The sequence below is a fragment of the Pyrgilauda ruficollis genome, unplaced genomic scaffold (genome assembly GCF_017590135.1).
Source record: "Pyrgilauda ruficollis isolate IOZ18807 unplaced genomic scaffold, ASM1759013v1 scaffold43, whole genome shotgun sequence".
NCBI lineage: Eukaryota > Metazoa > Chordata > Aves > Passeriformes > Passeridae > Pyrgilauda > Pyrgilauda ruficollis.
This window is the reverse complement of record NW_024525823.1, coordinates 4,314,724-4,336,344: the sequence shown is the minus strand read 5'-3', so window position 1 is coordinate 4,336,344 and position 21,621 is coordinate 4,314,724. Positions and strand designations below refer to the sequence as shown.

The 21,621-nt window shown below is 33.6% G+C and overlaps 1 protein-coding gene across 1 annotated transcript in view; it reads right to left on the bottom strand.

Moving 5' to 3' along the window:
- The window catches only part of GRIK2 (glutamate ionotropic receptor kainate type subunit 2), a 345,339-nt gene that overhangs the window by 189,954 nt on the left and 133,764 nt on the right, over positions 1 to 21,621 (bottom strand). Inside the window, exons 5-6 of the mRNA XM_041478054.1 lie at positions 19,212 to 19,265; positions 16,067 to 16,240 (exon numbers count right to left, since the gene is read on the bottom strand). Of these exons, the coding sequence (XP_041333988.1) occupies positions 16,067 to 16,240; positions 19,212 to 19,265 (228 nt within the window). The remainder of the gene's footprint in view (positions 1 to 16,066; positions 16,241 to 19,211; positions 19,266 to 21,621) is intronic.

Below are 21,621 nucleotides of genomic sequence, written 5' to 3'. Positions count from 1 at the left end.
GGTCATATGAAGTTGATAGACTAGTGCTAGGATATATATGGGTGTTTGGGGTTTTTTTTTTCCTTTTATTGTTTTTGCTTTTATTTGGTTTGGGTTTGTTGTGGGTTTGTTTGGTAAAAATAAAAAAACAACCAACTCTTGTATTTTTGTTGCTGTCCAGACAATGAAAAGATATATTGAAAAACTAGCATCAAAATAAATTGACCCATGCAGTTCTGCTTCTGCAGAGCAGTCCCTGCTAATCTGAAAATTCTAAGGAACTTCATAAACATTTTTAGTACTCTATACAATTAGGGAGTTATCAACCCCAAAGTACTGGGGGTCTGTCTACTTTTCTGACATACAACACTGCTATTTATTTTAAGAATTCAAACCTACTTCCTCCCTCTTTCCATCCCTATCAAGAACTAAACTGTTCAGATTTACAGAATGCAACATGGAGATAGTTTTGTCAAGTCTCTGCAAAATACTCTCAGGTTGATCTGAACAGGTAAGGAGTGACAGTCTTCACTAAATGTCATCAGGAAGAAAGCAGTGTAGAGTGACATAGTTCTTGATATGGCTATTAATTTTGCTAACTGAGCCCTAGCCAAACAGATGAATTGTTAAGAAGTTCCTTCAGGGGAGTAAAATCTACAAGAGTTCACAACAATGACAACACACTCTTGGATAGGTTGAGAGAGTTCTGACAACGGACATTCTGTGACCAGCCTTAAAAGCAGCAATGTTCTTGTGCTTTAGGCACAAAACAAGTAATGCTATTTACTTAAAGATTCTACTGTACTCTTAGTGTATTTTCAGTTATTTTGTCAAAATACATCACCACCTTGGTGTGCATGTAATAACTGATTCAAGATAGGACACCAAGGTAATATAGTTCATATTAAATAGCATTTCCTTACAGATTCAGGCAAGGCAGATTAGAACAGTAAAGGCAATTTCAAATGTCAAAGAACAATAAAATAAAAACTGTGGAGAGATCTGTATGTGCAAAACTCACATACAACAGAAAGGAATAATTTCTTCTAAGTTCGGCCACTTAAAATGGCCAGTCAATCATCTAGGTTCCCTATAGACTTCTCTTCAGTAATACAGTCTATGCAGCTGTTTTAGGAAAATTTTCTCTATTTTTCCTGTACTGACTGAAAAGGTAATATAAGCAATTACAGGACATTTGAATTTGACGTGGATTAAGTTAGGAGAGGCAAATTCCACACATACTGTTTAGGCATCTTCTTCATTAGGAGATATGTATGTACAGTTCGCTCTGAAGCACAGGCAAAGGATATTAAATTTGCTCTCTGGGCAGTTTATCTGCAAACATAAACAAATGAAGCCTAAGACATGGCTGCCACCATTAAAGAATATGTCTGAATATGCCAAGTCACTGCTGAAAAACTTAGCAGACCACTAGTCTTTCCTAGGAAGGTTCTACATGATTTGCCACCAAGCTTTCTGGAAGGTTGCCAATTCAACAGCTGCAAAAAGGAGACAGGCACATTGACCTATGCCTGTGCAGCACAGACAAGCTGAATTCATGATTCTCTTCATATTAAAATACAGCAAACCAGTCATGTTCTGACCAAAACCTGGAATTGTTAGGTTTCTCATTGTTTCTTTTAATGGTGTGCTCACTATTTTAAATGCTTGGACCCTTTTCAATTCTCAGCATTTTTAAAGTTTATTTGTTTAGGACATAATAATGTCTGTGTGAATTGATAGCCTTAATGATCACCAATTTTGACTTTCTTAGAAAGCTCACCAACATGCCTTGTAAACTTCTAGCAAAAGCACGTTTTAGGGGCTTCTAGGAGAGATACAGCTATCACTGTATTGTTTCTTTTACTGAATGTGTTTACTGAGTATTTAGGCATTAGCATTAGTCTGATAATATCTTGACTGATATATTCTAACACACTTTCTGTGATATTGTGTAAGCTTAAAAATTGTATTTGAGACCACACTATATTAGATGAGGTTTTCTTGGAATTTGAAAAATGTACATGTCCCTTAACATTAAAATTAATAAAACCTGCATGAAGCAATGCAGATACTTCCCCCAAAAGAGAAGGGTAATTTCTAGAAGAAAATTAACCACTGGCACTCTGGTTTACAAACTATATTGCATGTGTGTGATCAAGCTACAATTCATCAGTTGTCAATTTCATGACTCTTAACTGCTGTTCTTTATGAAGAGGCTCCCTCAGATCTAAAAGTGCTCTTCAAAGATACTGGAGATTAACCTCTCAGAGAACAGCCATGGTTGTTGAATATAAAATAAAGATCACAAGGCAATTCAAGATGGAGAGACCACAGGACTTCCCTAGTCCAACATCTTGCACCTTTTGCATTGTTTCCATGTCCCTTCTAGGAATAGACACCTTGCTCAGAACTTTATCAGGTTTTGAAAACCTGCATGGATGGAGACTACAACAACCTCTCTCAGCAATCCTTTCCACTGCTTTACTTCTCTTACACTGAAAACATTTTTCCTTAAATGCAGTCAAAATCTCTCTCCCTTCAGTTCATGATTTTGCTCTCCTGCTTATGCCATGCACTACTGGGAATATCTTGGCTCTGTCTTCTTGATAATCTCCCCACAGATGTTAGGGGTAAGCTGTTAGGTCCTTAAGAGGACTTTCTTTCCCCAGACTTTTCCCTCGACCTCTCGTCATTGCACAAGTGCTCAAACCCCTCAGTTCTGACAATCTTGCTTACTGCTAATTTATATTCCCAGAAAAAGACCTTCAATATTTTTCTTTAACCAATATGATACCTGGTGTTCAGATAGTAAAGAGTCTCTCCTGATGGTGCTTTATCTCCCACTGCTCTACTGATGGATTTTCTCCCTTGATCTTACTTGAAAATCAATACAGGCCCCTGACACTCAGATTCCATCCAACAGCATTGAATAAATTCAATGTAGAGCATACAACCATTCAACTCAGGAAAGATCTTTAACACCAACACGTCCAGCCACTAAACTATGTTCCTTAACACCAGATTTACATTTTTAAATACCGCCAGGTATGGTGACTCAACCACTTCCCTCTGAAGCCTCTTCCAATGTTTATTTTCTGCTTATTCTAACGCTATTTTCTGACCAAACGTAAAAGGAACATGTACTTGTATCCATAAGATAAAGAAAACCAAACACACACATATATATATGTATATAAAACTCACTGATATATTTGTATATAAAATTCACTGATTTTCTACCAATGTGTTTTTTCTGATTTTTTAACATCCAAACTAAACTTCAGTAGGCATGCACTTTACTATGGCGTTCCACACTTCACAGTTTAAATATTCATCCCTCACTTGTATATTTCCAAGTATATCCCATTTGAGTTTTGTTGAGCTTTTATTTTTAGGAATGAACCCTAAATAATAATCTGATTTTATCAAGTTCAGAGTAACTTCTATATAATTAACAAATAATTCAATTTTTAAACTAACGCAGCTGATTTTGTTAAATGAACACACGTATAACCTTATGTGGGTGCAGAAAATAATGCAGTTCTCATATTTTCATCTTTCTCCAGACAAATTGTATCCATAATTTACTTCTTTTTACAGTAATTTAAAAATGTCCTTTTAAATACTAATACAATTTTTTCCTTGCTAAATAAAGTATTTTTTCTTAACTAGAGCTTTATGTTCAGCTTTGCAAAGCTACTTGTACAAACATTAAAAGAAGAATATTCAACTTTAAAAAATAAGTTTGTGCTATTATTTTCCTAGTTAATTTCCAAACTGTGGGAAATCTAGGCTAATCAAAATCATTAAGCACATCTTTGCTTTAGATAATGATATGATGACCTAACCGTGCCGCTGAGGACCTTACATGAATGACAGCAGTCATTGAATAGAAAGTGGTATGTCAGTATTTAAGTTTCTATATTCAACTAGATGTTGAAAGCAAATTTAACCAACTCAATTTATCATGCAATCTAAGAAATAGTGCAAAGATGACATAATCAAAGAAGCCAGTACTGGTTAGAATCTTCATGAATGAGGAGCAGCCTTGCTGAAAGGGACTTGGAGGTCCTTGTGGACAAGTAGCTGAAGATGAGCCATCCACAAGAATTTGTAGTAGCAGAGGAAAACTGGATCCTGGGCTGCATTCACAGGATCATTACTAACAGAGATAGAGATGTGATCATCCTGCTCTACTCGATATCTGTCAGGCTGCATCTGAAGTACCCTGTCCAGTTATGATCCCCATAATTAAAAATGTAAAAAAGACTCAAGCACAATGGATAGAGTCCAAAGGATCACCACAAAAATGATCAGAAGACTGGAAGCCTGCACTCTGAGGGAAGACTGAAGGAGTTAGGTCTTTTCTCCCTGGAGAAGGGAAGGCTTAGGAGGGATCTCATCACAGTGTTTCAGTACTAAAGGGGCAGCTACAAAGAGGACAGAGACTCTTTCTTGGCAAAGACCCAGATGAGGAGGACAAAGAACAATGGGTAGAAGATACACTGGAAGAGGCTTCATCTTGAGAAAGAATTTGTTTACAGTAAGAGCAATCAAGGGAACAACTTTCCCAGGGATATGAAGTTCTCATCACTGAAGATTTTCAAGACACAGTTGGACAGAGCACATCTTAGCTCCCTTTCCCAGGAAAAGTTAGACAAGATATTTCAAGGTCCCTTCAAACCTGGGCTGTTCAGTGATTCTACAAAATTCGTCATCGGCCAAAAGGTGTCTATAGGTTTCCAATTTTTCTCAAAGGAGTATGGAATAGACGAGTCAGGAAATATTGTGGACATCATCTTCTAAATTAGTATATCAACTTCATGAAATAACTGGCCAGCAGTCCTCCAGCTGCAAAGCTGATGTTCCCTGACTTCAATTCTAGATGCACACTACTGCAAAAATGTCTACTCATGAGGACCTACTTCCAGCACTCATGGTAAGATGAATCCCACTGTGTGAAGGATCCAAAGGACTATAACAGAAATAATGAGCACTGTAACAAAACAAACAAACAAACAAACAAAAAAAAGTTTTTTTTATTTTTTTAATTATAATTTGAAGATTAACATGCAAAAAAAATGCTTATTTTCAAGAATCTTGTAATAATCTTATCCTTTAAATAAAGAGTTATTTTTATTTGGATTCTACCCACAATTTTACTCAAACTTTGGCATTGCATCAGAATAACCATCCTGAATTTTAAGCAAATAGAAGGTAAAGAAATCCAAAGTAGTCTAAGGCAATCTAAAATCTCATGCTTTTTCTTTTATGTAGACAACACTGAAAACAATCATGTCATCAGGCATCCATAATTTGAAAAATGGTGTTTTCTGAACTATGTCTGCTATCATGAAAACACTAAAAAAATCATTCCTTGTGATCAGAAATACCTTGAAATTGTCTTTCTTTCCTCAAAATATGAAAGTGAAGAGGTGCAACAAAGTAACTTACATAAAACTTTTTTTTATGAGTGACCTTTGAAGTCCCATTTAAACAAATTATATACTTCACATTAGGTGTCAAAGTAGTCCACTTGACTTCAGCAGAACTACTTGACAAGGTTTGCATTGCTTTTTCAGCAAAAAACCACAGCGAACATTTTGTTGAACTGAGGCCTCAATCAACAGCTCAATGAATAGACAGAATGGTTAACACATCCATTGTTAAATATGGCAAACAGATAAAGTGAGATTTTGTTTTTATAAGCAATATATATAGAAACCTCATGCATAGAATATACTTTACAAAATAATGCCTTCCCAGTAGCATTTCACCACAAGGCTTGAACAAATTATACTACAGGATCAAAATAAGGAAATTCTGAACTTTTAGTATTTATTTCCAGGAAATTGCAGAGATTCTCATCGCCTGAATTAGGTTACAGCATTATCACTAGTATTAAAATACTGTGCATATACTCAGGCCTTAGTAAGTGGGAGCATTAAATCTGAAATCTCTGTTTCACAGCATCATGACACTTAATTCTCTTTAGTGCATCCAGTATATGTTTCTCACCTATCTCTTAAGCTCAGTCACTTGGGAAAGTAGAGGCCTCATGTTCACAGAGAAACTATATAAATTAAAGCATGTTCATTTTGTTTCCAGCCTGACATAAAGGTATTCTCATGAAAATTTGGGTGGAGGCTTGAATTTTCCTAGGCACTGTTTAACAGCTCTGTATGTGTGTTTGTGGCAGTTGTACTCCCTCTAGACTCCTTAAGTGGAAAGTACATTGACTGCTACAGTTCTACTTAAGGCTTGACTATGTCAAGCACATAGCATAATGTGAAATATGAAGAAGAGACAAAACATTCACCAAAGGTGGGCAGACATGAATTTGGACTTTTAGGAGGCCTTTAGTCTTCTGAAGGGCCAGAAGGGTGGAGGCCAAGCAAAATATGCTGTGAATCTCTAATGTTCTAAAATGGAGTCCATGATGTTCTGGACAGGAAATAATGTTATCCCTTAGGAAAATTTATTTAAGAAATAACTACATATCTGGTTTTTATAATAAAGTCCCCATGAAGTCAATATGTACTATTTGAACCTCCTAAAAAGCAGAAAGTGTGCTATGACTTGAGATAAGCAAAAATTAGGGGAAGTAATATCTCTTATCAGTGATAAATTCATAAATATCTGGAAATTGGGAAAAAAAAAAAGAAAAAGGCAAAAATTCAAGCAGATACACTCACAGGTCTTCAGCAGAGAATGTAGTATCCCTAGAAACTTGTTTATTTCCACCAGCTATGCCAACTAGTCCAGTAATTAACAAGTATTAATTGGTAAGAGACGGAAAGAGCATATTCTTGGTTTTAATATACCAGAAGCATATAATGAAGGAAGACTGTTCCACCCACCAAACAACATCCGAAACAACACCAGAATATTCAGAGACAACACCAGAATATTCAGAGACAAATATTTACATATGATTTTCACTCTTTTCCTCTCCATTGCAGTATGTAGTATTTAATACTCCATTTTAAATAAAAATTTAAAAGCTCTTCTTCTGCTTACCCTATCTCAGCCAGGAATGCATGTAGCATACTAAAGGTTACCCAAATTACCCACAGGCTGATTTCCAAAGGATGAGGATTGTACCCAGAACATACTTCTAAGTGTCTCTATCAAGTGTATTACGTTGCCAGTCCTAACTGGCAGTGCCGTTGTGAAGCTGATAAGTACACAATAAAGGCTAAATTGATGGTCCCGTTTCTCCACAAATTACATTATTTACATTGCTGCTTAACCTAGCATGCCTACACTGTCACCATTCCATATTCTACAATGGTAGCCATAATGATTCCTAGATAATGATAATTCCTGCAGGTAAGTCCACTGATTATCAGTTCTAGTTATGATGCCCCTCAAGGCAAGTTCTGAAAATAACAGCAAAGAAAGAGAATGAAAGAAATCTTTCTTTTGGTTCACTTTTCTGGAAAATTGACAATAAACATAGTATATACATAAACCATTAAAATGTTTTTCAAAATGCATATCCTAAGAAAAATGTTTTCATAGTATAATGGAATTTCTTAGATTGGAAAAGACCTTTAACATCATCCAATAATTAACCCAGCACTGCCAATTCCACCACTAAGCCACGTCCCAAAGTGCCACATTTACAAGACTTTTAAATGCCTCCAGGGATGGTGTTTCCACCACTTCTCTAAGCAGGCTGTTCCATTGCTTGATCACCCTCTCTGGGAAGAAATTTTTTCACATACGCAACCTAGACATCTCCTGGGATGACTTGAAGCCATTTCCTCTTGTTCTGTCGCTTGTTACTTGGCAGAAGAGACCAACACCCACCTGTCTACAACCTCCTTTCAGGCGGTTGTAGAGAGCAATAAGGTCTCCCCTGAGCCTCTTTTCCTCCAGGCTAAACAGCTCCAGCTCCCTCATACAATCCTCATAAAACTTGTGCTCCAGACCCTTTGCCAGCTTCATTGCCCTTCTTTAGAAACATAATCTTTGACAGATTACAGTTTCTTAATTGCAGTCCTAAGACTAAATTTCATGCTGTGCAGACATGTGCATATTTCCTGAGAAAAGGCACTCGAGTGCCTATCTCAAAAAACAACCTGTGCTTCAGTTACTCTTCTACACTGTGTAGGAGATCCTGCAGGTTGCACAAGCTCTGCCATTTCTCTGCTTGCTGTCACACTGAGTTCCCTCTATTGCTTCGTAAAGAAGCAGCAGCATGCAGACTGCTAACATGAAAGCGTGATATGAATCAATGGTAGTCTTAGTATATTTATAAATACATACATGCATACATCCTCAAAACACATCTGGAAGAATTCAATGAAATCTGCCATAGAAGAAGCAATTTCTGCTAAATGCTATACAGCACTTGGACATAGCTATCCTTTTGGATAGGATGAGAGGTTTCTCATCTATCCTGGTTTTAAAATTCTAAAAGTTACTGTGTACAGTACTCACATATTAAATAATGCAATTAATTCCCAAAATAGCTGACAAATCATTTCTAAAACATCTTACAGCATGAAATCCTGTATAGTCCCTAAACTCACAAAATTAACTGTGCCTAGGGGAGGTTCTTAGCTTGTAATGCAGTAATGAGTAATTGTCTAGTATTTCCTTTGAAGTACACATTTGCTGCTACACTGTTACTAAACAAATCTCATCAGCAAATCCAGTAAATTCTTTTAGCTAAAGGGATAATTATAAAGCTGTCTACATAAGAAGATGTCCTCTTTGAAGCTCTAAATCAGAATCCAGGACTGTATTTCCGTAACAAGTATTTACTTCTCTTTTTATTGATCTTTTCACCCTCAGGAACCTTAACAGCACCTTCTTCTCATCAAATTCTCCTGTCCAGTCACAGTGCCTGATAGCAGTTACTAAATTATTATTTAAGTAGTTATTCCAAATACAAATGTTATTTCCATATTGTCATGTGCAAATAAGAGATTGAAGTTTCACAAATATCTTTTTACCATTAGGAAAACGAAATTACTAATTTTCATCAAAATATTCAATAGTTTTTGTACTGTCACTGAAAATACTAACATCAAGGACAAATAAAGTCAGACAAGTTCCAGAAAGAAAACCCTGAACTACACCATAATTCATTTTCTTCCTTTATTATGAATGCAAAAAAAATGGGTTTTGGTGACCACAGATCAGAAACCATTAAAGTAATGTAGAAAAATATTAGCTTAAAAATATATTGAACTAAATATTAAAAATAATAATAATGCTAATAGAGTATATTTCCAGTTTTGCATCTCCTTGATTTCTTGAGTCAGTAATTAAGAGCATCATTTTAACTCTATTTGGTTAAATTTTAGTACCTAAACTTATCACTTCACTTTTTTTAGTCATGCTTTTCCTTGGCTAGTGTTGTTTACCTAAACCTTGATTAAAATGGATTGGCAACTGCTAGATTAATATTACTGGGATGTGAGGGGGTGGGGTTAATTTTGTTTTGGATGGTTGGATTGGGTTTCTGTTTGGGGTTTTTTGTTGTTGTTTGCTTTTTTTTAAGTAGAGCAAAGAACCTGGAAAATTTACACTTAGCTTTCAGAGCAGCATAACGGCACCCTCAGTATTATTTATGTTCAATTATCTGACATGGGAGTTATTTGTTTCCTTCATGGAAAACATCATTAAGCCTCGGTTATATCATGATAGAAGAACTAAACCCTGTTTTGTAAATTCTGAATTTTTGTTTCAGATAATTCTTTCAACTTCAGGTGTCCTGGTTTCAGTGCCATTTCTCTCAGTCTTTCCAAACTTTATAGTGCAAAAAGAAGGTACCCTTTCCAACACTGGTAGTTTAACCAAGCTAATTTAACCAAAAATAAGCCAGAGAAATCTGTTGATTAATGTGCTCTTTCACCTGATTACAGGGGGCCATTTAACATGGTCTTTGTGCATTGGTCCAATTCCTCATAAGGTTTTAGGGTTTTTAAACACATTGATTTATTGCAACTGAAAATGCATCATCATTGTCCATCTATACTCACTGTTTGACCATTTTTTTAGCAATTCTTTGGCTTGACCTTGGATTCAGCAAAACTTTTGAGAATATTAAACTAACATACCCACAAAGCTAAGAAAGAGAACATTCAGATAAATTAGATTTTACAAAACAGTCATAAGGTTTAGACATAGAGAGGTTCCTTACTGGAAGCTTTCTTGCAATCAGGGGAAAAAGAGAACAAACAAAGAATATATTATATAAATGCATCCCCCCAGTCTTTAGGTGTGCAAATATGGAGAGCTAATTAGGGAAACATATCTACACATTTACAAATCCAACAACATCCTCTCTTTCATTTCCATTCTCAAATACCAAAGGAATTGTAACTTCAGGATTTTTACTGTATCCCCTAAAATGGCTAGTTTCAAAATGAATTTCCTAGGCAGCTCTGTGAGTAAATGCTTTGTACATTTCTTCAATTAAGGAAAATTTATGGAGGTATTAGAATCTCTCCTCATGATCTTTGCATCTTCTTTGCAGTTGCATACTTAAAGAAAACACCATTGAATCTATTTTACTTATCTAAGGAAGTCTATACACCAGCTTTAAAAATTTCAAGACTTTATGAATAAAATTTCATCTCCCATTTTTTGAAGCAAAGTAAAATCCCATGCACAGAAATGAATGATACATTCATTCAGTATATGCAAAAAAATTCTAGCATTTTGCCAAGAGTATTTAATATCATTCTAAATTTCAGGGGTGTTTTTCAATGATCATTTTCTTTTACTAAGAGGTTAAAAAAAAAAAAAGGCAAAAATAATTAGGAGTGAAAAGAGAAAATGCTCAACTAAATAATGCTCCATTTCGCCAGGCAGTACACAAAATGCATCAGCTGCAAACTGTGATTTTTCTGGGGTAAACACCTAAATATTGACCTTGGATCTTGCATTCAAGAAGTGCCACAGTGCTTCTCTGCACCTCCCATATATAGCTACTAAAGTGGGCATTAAGGAATAGAATTAATAGTTAGAATAGAAAAAAAAAGAACACTCTTTTCTATATAAGAAGAAAGCAGAGAGCTGAATTGGATGATAGGCAAAAGCAATTAGTAAGGAAAACTTTATGTTAATTAAGCAGCAGGGCTTGTTAGGTCATCTTAATTATGCATGCTAAATTCTGACTTGAGGCACAGAAAATTGTGAAGATTAATAGTTGAAGAGCAAAAGAATTCTGAACTCATAACACTTTATTTATGCTCTATTTTGCTTGGTGTGAATCATGGTTGTCATATATAAATGTGGAAGTGTATTTATGCTCAGGGTTTTGTGGGTTTTTTCTTCTTTCTGTGTAATACTTGTACAGACTCAATAAGTGAAGCATACCAAAATAAAGTTTTTTTAAAATAGTATGTTGCCCGTCTGTTTTCCAGAATATTTTTCTACTTATACAGTACAGATGCCAATATTGTTAGAACTTAAAAATATTGTCATAATAATTAAGCATAATTTTTCCCTTTTGCAGGAAATTTCAGAATTGATTTTTTACTCCAGGCTTAAATAAGAATGAACCCCTGCAAATCTAAACTTTTTAAGAAAAAATAGACAGCTGAAGTTACACTAACTAAATATTGTTATTTCATTATGGTATGTTTGGGGTTTTTATTAACTTATAAAAGTTATCATAATCAGAAGAAATCATAAACTTGTTGAAAAATAGTGTGTTTTTATTCATGCCAAGTCATTCTGTTCAAGGGGTTGCTAAGTACCCATCACTTTCAAATTTCAGAATTCAGTGTAAAGTTGGTGGAAAATACCAGTAATAAGTATATCATATACCAGAGAATGGTTTAAAGAGCTTTAATCTAGTTAGAAATTGGTTAATACTGGGATAACACAAGGTTCAAATGCTAACAACCCACCCTGCCCAGAGTCTAACTTTCTAAAAGTGCTTTTTGAACTGCTAACAAGTAAGAATAGGTGATGAGAAACAAGGAAATGCATGAATGAATCAATGTTTGCCCATTTCATTTTGGCACAGTAGTCATTCTGGATTTTACTCAGAAAAATGTAAGTCAAATTTAAAAAAAACCTCGCTTATATGCATTGCTGAATTAAGTCAGAAAGTGCAGGATCAAATGAGAATTAATTTTAAAGTTTTCCTAGGCTGAAAAAAACCTCCCAGATTTGGATTTAAAATGGACAAAAATGCATTTTTTGTTTCCTTTGGCTTTTTCCACTCAAGTAACAAGAAGAAACAAGAAGACAAGAAATAGATACTGAAATGTTAGATACAGTTAATTCCACTAGCAAGAAAGGTAAGGTATTGCAGTTTGATCTTTGATTCTTCGTTTCTTCCGCAATTTTCTAAAGGTATGGTTTATTACCTCTGGCAAAATTGTTACTGTATAAATTCCTGTAATTTTATTATAAGAAACAACAGCCACGGCATGTCCCATTTTCATATGATGTTTACTTTTATAGGCACTATATTTTCCTTATTCCTGGTTAGTAAGAGTATGATGATACAAAAAAAAAATGGTCAAAGTAAATACAAGACTGCTGAGAATACTTAAAATTAAAAGGAGATTACAAATTTAAGAAATAAATATAACTATTTAAGTAGCTCAATAAACTATACCATGTGTGCACATGCACACCTACATGAGTGTGTGACAGATAAAAGGATACAAATGCACTAGAATAGCAATACATTTTGATAATTATTTCTACATTATGAGGATAAGTATCATTTTGATTATCCTCAGACATTAAGAAATATGAAAGAACCATCAAATGCACAAATTAGGTCTGTAAGTATGTAAATGACGACAGAAAAATGTCTTCAATCAGAGTAGACCAGTGGGTCTTCCACTTCTATGTATCATATTAAAAGTACATTCACATTTTACTTTAATATAAATTAGTTTAGCCCTTAAAAGAAATAATTTTTATAAACATTTACACGAGCACTTTTATCTCAAGAAGACAGCGCAAAGTGTGAATAGTTTGAAAAAATACGGCAAGCAATTTTCAACATTTCTACAGATTTTGTGGAGCCACAGAAAAAACAAAGTCACTTGTACTGTAGTTACTCTCCTATATCATAGAATGCATTTATTTTCTTTGCTGTACCAATAAGTAAACATTTATTACTAGAATTATTCAATATGGTAGCACTGATAGTCTAACTTTTTTTTCCAAAATCCATACAAAGAAATCCTTAAGAAATCCTGAGAGTGAAATGTGACTGAAAATTTGATTTTGATCACTTTTCCTCTCAGGTGTGCTAAACCATCACCTTTTTCAGAGCTGTTCTGAGGAACAGCTTAGAAACAAAGGAAAAACTATCATAATTGAGCTCAATAGGATTCAGCAAATTTTATATCAACTTTTTATTCCATTAGGATACTAAAAGGTAAAATAATTAGGAGGAAAATTGTATACTGGTTAGAGAGTTATACAAGCCTACAGAAAGCAACAATTAATACCGGGAACTCTATGAATCATAAATAAGAAAAAGCAATGTCAGAATTACTTTGATGGTTCTGTCATAAGGGCAAAGTCAACATGGTGAAAAAATCTGGGGTAGAAGTACCTTACACAAACACCACTGGAGCTTAAAAACTTTGCAATTCGTAACTGCCTGTTTTTACACCACCAGAAAAGAGTTAATCTTCACTGAGGTCTCTAAATGCTTTAGATCAACTTCAGATTTTTATTTGGAACAACTTTTAGGTGTTTTAAACCTGATTAAATGGCATTTAGCTCTGTGGTTCAAGCTGAATGCACTCCCATTAAGCAGTCTTCTTGCTAATTTTTTCTGATTAAGCTGTAGCCATTATAAACCAGTGAAAATAAATCACATTTCCAGTCCAGCCCTGTCCAGATCAGTTAGAGTACTCCATAGTACCAATATCTGTGAAGAGTCTTTGATTTCCTAGTCCATTTTTGACTTTAAATATACATGAACAACAGTGACATGAAAGTCAGATTTTACACACTTAACTGATTTTACAACTTCCCTGGTAATAAGTCAATAAAACGGTTTATTTTATTCTGAGCACAGAAAGAACATTGCGCAATGACATCATGATTTGACTTTCCCTCACACTGTCCAAATGGACACTCTGTGGATGAGTTTTTGTATTTAAGGACCAGATCAAAAAATCTCTGTAAACTCGTAATGTTCGCCAAGATTATTAGCCCTTTAAATATAATTTAAATACTATCTGCATCTCTTAGGTATTTAAAATCCAGATAACCAAAGCTCTTTTAAATGCTTAATCCACAAAGAGAATTACCATAAAATATTCATCACATTTTGTATGAGCATTTTGTTCCACTTAGAGCAGAGAGGGCTCTTATGGGTCCAGAAGAGAAGCCACTATGTTTTTCATGCACTTTTTTATACTTTTCTATCCCGAGGCAAAGTGATGATGTAAAGTACAATTCTTACAGAATCATATAATAGCAATTATGGGGTTCTGCCTCACAACAGAAGATTTTCTGAGAAAAGCACCTTCTTTACAGTGCCACAGGAGATGAAAAACATGCAACTGGCCCACAGAACTCTATTCCAATATTTATTATTCCATTATTTTTCACCATGGTCCTATGTTCTTATAAAATAACTATCACTACTGATCTTGGTAAATATCCAAAGGTCTGAGATCAGTTACATCTTTGATCAGTACATAAAATATATAACTACAATGAATGAGAAGTAGTGATGCAAATTTTAAACTCAAAAAAAAAAAAAAAAAAACCTGAAAGTATTAATGCAAACAAGGCAGCATGAAACAATGACTTAGAGCAATAAGTAGCAGCTATATATAAACCAGATGCAGGCTTCACACAACTTTCAGATTTTGGGGTGCTCAATTGTTTGTTTGGAATTATTTAGAGAAATGAACACTTTAACTTTTAAACTATCGTGAAGCAATCTGTAAAGTGCAGTGCAAGGAAATTAGTAAACAAATTAAATTTAGAATGTTGCAAATCCTTATGTTCAAGACATTATATACAGTAAGTACATTAAAAAAAGGATTTTTCCCTAAAAAGGATAACTTTCTAGAAAACAATTAAACTAACTTGTTGAAATATTGATTGCAATTTAGCACCTAATAAGATCATTAAACCTTATCAGTAGAAAAAAAAAAGTTGATTAGATGTGTTATGTGGAATAATTAACACAATCTAGCACCTGATGTATTACTAAGATACCTGTCTTCAAGAAATAGAATTTTCTATTTTTCAAATTGAAGATGAAATGCCTAAAAAAAAAAAAAAGAAAAAACCAAAAAAACCACCTAACAATGACAACAACAACAAATTCCCAAAAAAGCCAAATAACAAAGCCAAACAAAACCCAGCTACCTAAATTACTAAGGGGTCAAAAAGTGGAAAATCTTTCAACACAGAAATTTGAAGACTAAAGCAGACCTAATGTAGGATATCTTTTAAACTAATTTCCTTCCTGACATTATAATTCAAGACTGAATTCCAACTAACGAGCAGAAACTCACCAAAACTTAGCAATGAAAGTTTGTTTGCAGGAATATAGCTGAGATTTATATGAACTGAAGTGAGGCCAAACACTAGTGGCAAAATGGAAGGGAAAAAATGAAAATAAACAACCAGATTAATTAATCAGTTGAATCTGAAAGCAGAGAAAGTACAAGAGAAAGTAATGATGTCCTGTTCATAATATTAATAAAATATTTTAAAACAAGATTTGTGTAAATATTAGAAAGTACACATTATTAATGAATTAATCTTAAATGAATAACACAGAAAATGTAGAGAAAGAGACAATTTTCATTCACTTGATTTTTTTCCCATAAAAAAATTTCACCAGCAAATTTGGGAAATTAGGTGAATTTGACATTTAGAATATGGCATTATAATTTGAAAAAAATACAGTACATGTAATTTTAAAAATAAAGTTAATATAGCCATGTATTCAATCGGCAAAATATTAACAGAAACATCACAGTTACTCTCTGACTCATGTTTATAATAATATTTGGGTACATACCCCTAAACACTTTTAATGACAAAAAGTTATATTTTATTTTATTAGCTTCGCAAACATATAAAAAAAGGAACCAAATACTGGTATTCATACCGTCATAAATCCATCCAGCAAACCTGAATCAGGCTTTGGTGGTGCTTGCAAGCGCTCCATAGACCACTTCTCAATGATAGATGACACCTGGGTGTTTTCTGTGTTTAGAATTCTGAATCCAGTCATATTTACACCACTGTACCGATAGGGTTCCACATCCAAGGCAAACAGGTCCTGAAAAAGTCACCATTGTATAAATTCTTTAATAAACTGCAATTGCTATTTCAATTGTTGGACCATCTCCCCAGATGAGAGCATGGTAATTTTTCAGTGCCATTTATGCTAGGAAGTGTGTTCTGCTTGTCTGGGGCCTGTGTCTGTGAACAAGCCACGTGGCTACCCTTATGGTGGGAGTAATCTCATTCTCAGAGGAAGAAAACCAGACTTTCAGGAAATGTTAATCCAATTACAGAACTGTATCTACTTAGCCTACCTTCTAGGTAGGCTAAAATACTACAGTAATTAATATCTAGAATTTTTCAATTTCTATATATTAATATTAATAGCTAGTTCTTGAACTTAACAGAAATTTTCAAAACCATCAAATAACAAAATAAACTGGACAAAAGTTTCCTTGAGCTTTCACTCTCGGTGAAACTTAAAAATGTTAATCTTAGGAGGATAAAATGGTGGAGGAGAGTAGGAAGGGTGTGGGGGTGGTGGTGAGCAGGGACAAGGAGAAACGTACATGGCTTTAAATATAATCAAAAGTATTTTTTCACTGTCATCAACATACTTCCAAATATGCACATTTCTTTGCTTAGGAATTCATCTTTTCAAAAATAGCTCTTGCCAATTTATATGTTTTCAGTATATCTGTATATGTGTCTGTACAGTTAGCCCTCAAATATACACAGGGGGAAATATAATTAATAAAAAGTAAACCAATTCATATTTTACCTCAAGAAAGTAAATTCAAGGTTATACTAGTGTTTTGATCAAATCCTAAGAAGCAATGTAGAAACAGTACTAGATTTCAGGAAACTTAGGTTTAAGATCAAGTTTTGACTGGGGGAAAAAAAGATGTAATCAAGGTTATATATAATCTATTATTTCCCTATAACAGAATTTTAATTTATTGAACATAGAAATTTTCCCCATAATTCATAGGTATTCATTAATCTAATTTTTAATTTAATTTTTGTTGTCAGTTAGCTTTGAGTGTAACACTGAATCCATTTTGTTTACTGGCTAGAGCTGAAGAAGATTAAATATTGTACTACAGAAAACCCAAATATAACACCCATTGTTAACATCACAAAGCCCATAAAAAAATCAACCAGTTATCAATCACTACCCATTTTTAATTCTGTAGCTAGTAATATGATTTACTTTCCTATTCACAATATTTAAAATATGCAGGTTTTAAAATTCATTTATAATAACTTCACATCCTCTTTGCAAAGAAATAAAACATTTTATTGCAAAGGAAACATTGGACAAAACTAGAACTGCATTACATATTTCTTTTAAAAAAATTCTCAGTTTTTACTGTGCAAGAAGTCAGAACCTTGAATGCAATTTTTTAATCCAAACACATTCATGTTTACACTGGAATGTAATAAATATACACAATATTATTATGCATTTATTACAAATGCACACAGGTCAGTGCATTAATGAGCCAGTGCATTACATCCTGAATCAATGAAGAGGAGATTACACAGAAGACTATTATAAACACTGTGACCGGAAAATTTATTTGACAGGACTTTCACCATGTCAGGTAAGAAGCAATTAATATATAAAAACAACTAAATTCTGATGCTGATTCCAGAGCTGTATTGCAAAATCAAAATCTCTGATATGTTTATGCACAGTAAATTATCTCTTGATAATTCCAAGTCAATATCCTACTCTTGTCTCCGCAGAAAATATAACGTTTTCATAAGTAAATAAGAATGACAGAAAATTCTGATTTTTAAATAGAGCTTTAAGAGTAAAAATTCAATGCCAAAGGACAGCACAATACTCAAAGAAACAATTTCACCTATGGCAAAAAATTTTAAAAATAAGAAAAAGCCTTCAACTCATCTATAATCCATTTTTATGGTGGGAAATCTATTTAGTGAGGAAAATTCTATCACATGAAATCCTAAATCTGTAAGTGACAAAACAATTTACCCTTCTAAAATAAGACAGGTATTTGTTCTGGGTGTGCCTTTTGAACTTCACAAGTCATTTTGCTTTCTATCCAACCAAAGTTAATACTTTACATGAACTTCTGTTTTGTGATTCTGAGGTGAACTCCTACCCTACCCCATAGGATTCATTTTTATAAGAGCTTAAACATGTATGTGACTTTAAACATGGGTCAGTTCAAGCATGGTTTTGCCAAGGCACATCTGTCTCACATTTGTCTCATGCTTTTCTTTTAAAAAACATCATGAACTGCAATCTAATTAGACAAAATTGAATGCAAATTCAAGACAGACAAATGTGCACAACTCTGGAGACTGTGGTCTCTAGAATAATATTTTACCAACTTTTAAACTGTTTCTTAGTTAGGCTGTGGTGAGCAGGAAAAAGGTCTTCACATACATGTTCCTTTTGTAAGAGCATTGACATTTTAAATATTCATTTATTTCAAATGATAGATCCAAGAATGATCAAATTCCTTCTAAGTTACATTTACAGTGGACACCAAAGAATATTGCATAATTCATGCGCCTAAAAAGCTCATATGAATTGTTAAATAAAATGCTGCTCAGATTCACACCAAATTATTCATGAATCATATGACAGAGAAGAACTACCTTGTAAAATGTTAAATTAAAAATATGGAATATATGAGTAAATTTTAAAATGTCTCAATCTTCACATACAAACAGCTAAAAGACAAAAAGGACAAAATGCATAAAACAAACAATGAATTATGAATTATACATTTAACCCTCCTTGATAGTTAAAAGCTGCAGTGCTACAGCCAGATGGTTTTTTCAGGTCTACCAGTTTTCATGGCACACTGTTGAACAATAATTAAACCATCCTGTTGAGTTTTCTCTGAAAGTAAGAAAACTCAGCAAAGAAATATCTTGCACTTACACCCCATTCCAGAGAGACCTTGTCCACTTTGTTAAGTAAGATAATTAGGAAAGTAATGTCTTTGTTCAATGTCATCACTATGTTTTCACAAGCCACTTACCAGTGTGGTAAAGATATAGTGATAGTATTCTGTCATCATCCCCATAGCTAAAGCCTTGAAAAAAAAATAAACAAAAGATTAATGTTTTTGAGGCCACATAATACATTTTTATCACACTCACATGGCAAATGAAACACTGCAAAAGAACACTAGTAAGATGAGTCTATAGGGTTGGAATTATGCTAAAATTAGGTCAAGCAAGCCATTTCTTAGCAGTTAGAGAAGATTACTGACTATTAAAGGAATTTATGAACCAGATCTTCTGATAGAAAGAATATTATTAGACTGTTTAGTGCAGTAAATGTGAAAGAGACTTGTATTTTTACATAATAATGGATACATTAAGTTACAACACATAATTTGAGTCGACAATATTTTCATTCATTATTGAACCTTTCCTTTAAAATGAATTACCTAATAGGAATTTTTTTCTATTTTGATGAACAATACCATGCATTTAAAAGAACGACCCAAGCTTACATGATACATGTGCATATTTTTCCAACCATGGAAGAAAATTCTTTTGAGTTAAATTTTGAACAGCAAGAGAGATACTACTTAAATAAAAATGAACAAATATTCATAGAATCACTTTATAAATTCAGGTATCTCTCAAGTACCTTCATCGCTTTTGCTATCTATGTAATATGAAGTAGTTTTTGATAACCTGTGCATTTTAAGAGTTCATGCTATCCTCCCAACTGCATAAAAAAATATTTGTAGATAAAAAAATACATTTCATTACATTTATTCATTAAGGGCATTTTCTCTGGGAAAGCATTTATCTTTATGTTCTGCACAAAAGTTGTCTTAGTATTTTCTTCCTTTCCAGGAACTATCAAAAGAATTCTTTGCCAAGTTGCTACCAGATGGACTCCTTAAAGACACTGAAGGCCACAACTCTACTACTGTGACAATACCAGAATTTGTATTAGAAAGAATTGTCAGCACTCTGAAGGCCGTGGGAGCCTTTTTACTTGTGACATTGTCTGAAAAATGATGAAATTAATAGTCTATATGATCTTTTCAAAAGAAAAAAGTCTAAAACTAATCCAACTATTAGTTGTAAATCAGATTTTATAATATTTTGAAATATTTTAAACAAGATTTTGAGAAAAACAACACTATTTTTAAAAAAAATGCCTATACTTCTATTATTACAATTCTACAACAGTACTTAGAACTAAAGTATAGTGTTCCAATAGCAATTAAATTCTCAGAGGAAAACCACATTCCCATAAGAAATATTGCAGCTTTGTTAGGAACTCTACAGCTACAAACATTCCTAGCTTTTATAATAATTTTTTTTAAATAAAACCACAGCTTCTTCCTCTATGTGTAACACATTTGTGGTCACCTATATCATAGCTTCTTCTAATCAAATCTTTCATACTCCAAAGGATCCCTACACAATATCCTATGCATGTTCCTTATTCTGCTATGTGATGATGCTGTCTCTTTCCAGGTCTTCCTGCTTTCACCTTCTCACTTCTTTTCCCTCTTCCAACATTGTAATTTCTCTGTTCTCATTATTACAGTGCTTCCCTAACCTTTTAAATTATGTATGGTTTCCCTGGTTGCCTGGTGATGTAGATAACAATGAGATTCACCTTAATTTAAGTATGTTTGTCTGATTGATGGGATCTTTTTTTTTTTACTTTTCATTATGAATTTTTGGTCAGCAAAATGTAGTTGCTGTTTCACTAGGTTCTCAAGGTACTTTGTTTTCTTTATTTTCAACTTGTGTCCCACCAGCTTCACTGTTAATTTTTCTAGTCATCCTCTAAAAGTGAAACTCCTTGTTATGTCTCCCAAGATTTATCCCTCCATTACCAGGAAAAAAAATCTGAGTAGTCAATAATTCAGAAATGGATATATAAAGATTTTTTTTCAATAATCACTTATAAATGCTATATTTGGAATATTAACAAGAATTAATAAATATATTCTCAACACCCCTTGTATCAATCAACAGCAAGTGCTCACATTCAGCTTCAAAACTACAAATTTTGGGTGTATTTGAAGTATTGCAGTATAGGACCTGAATGGAAAAGTAAAAATCTACAGAATCTGTATAAAGATCTAAACACTCATAAAAGAATTTTTTCTGTACCTTCCCTCTGTAATCTTTAGGATGAGCAGTGTGTTCTGATGAAACAGTTCACTGTTTGATTTAAAGAGGCTTAATTCGCACTCTTAGGTCCTGGGACATGATTAAAGGTACAATGGTTTTAATTTTGTTCCCATTTCCCTCTATTTATACATTTTTCACAATGTTGCATACTGTGAATTAAAAGGGTTTTTTCACCTAAAAATTTCTAGGTACTGTATAACTAATGTATCTCAATGGAGTTATTGTTAGTATTGCAGCTCCATATTGCCATCAACACATTTCCCATTTGCATTTTTT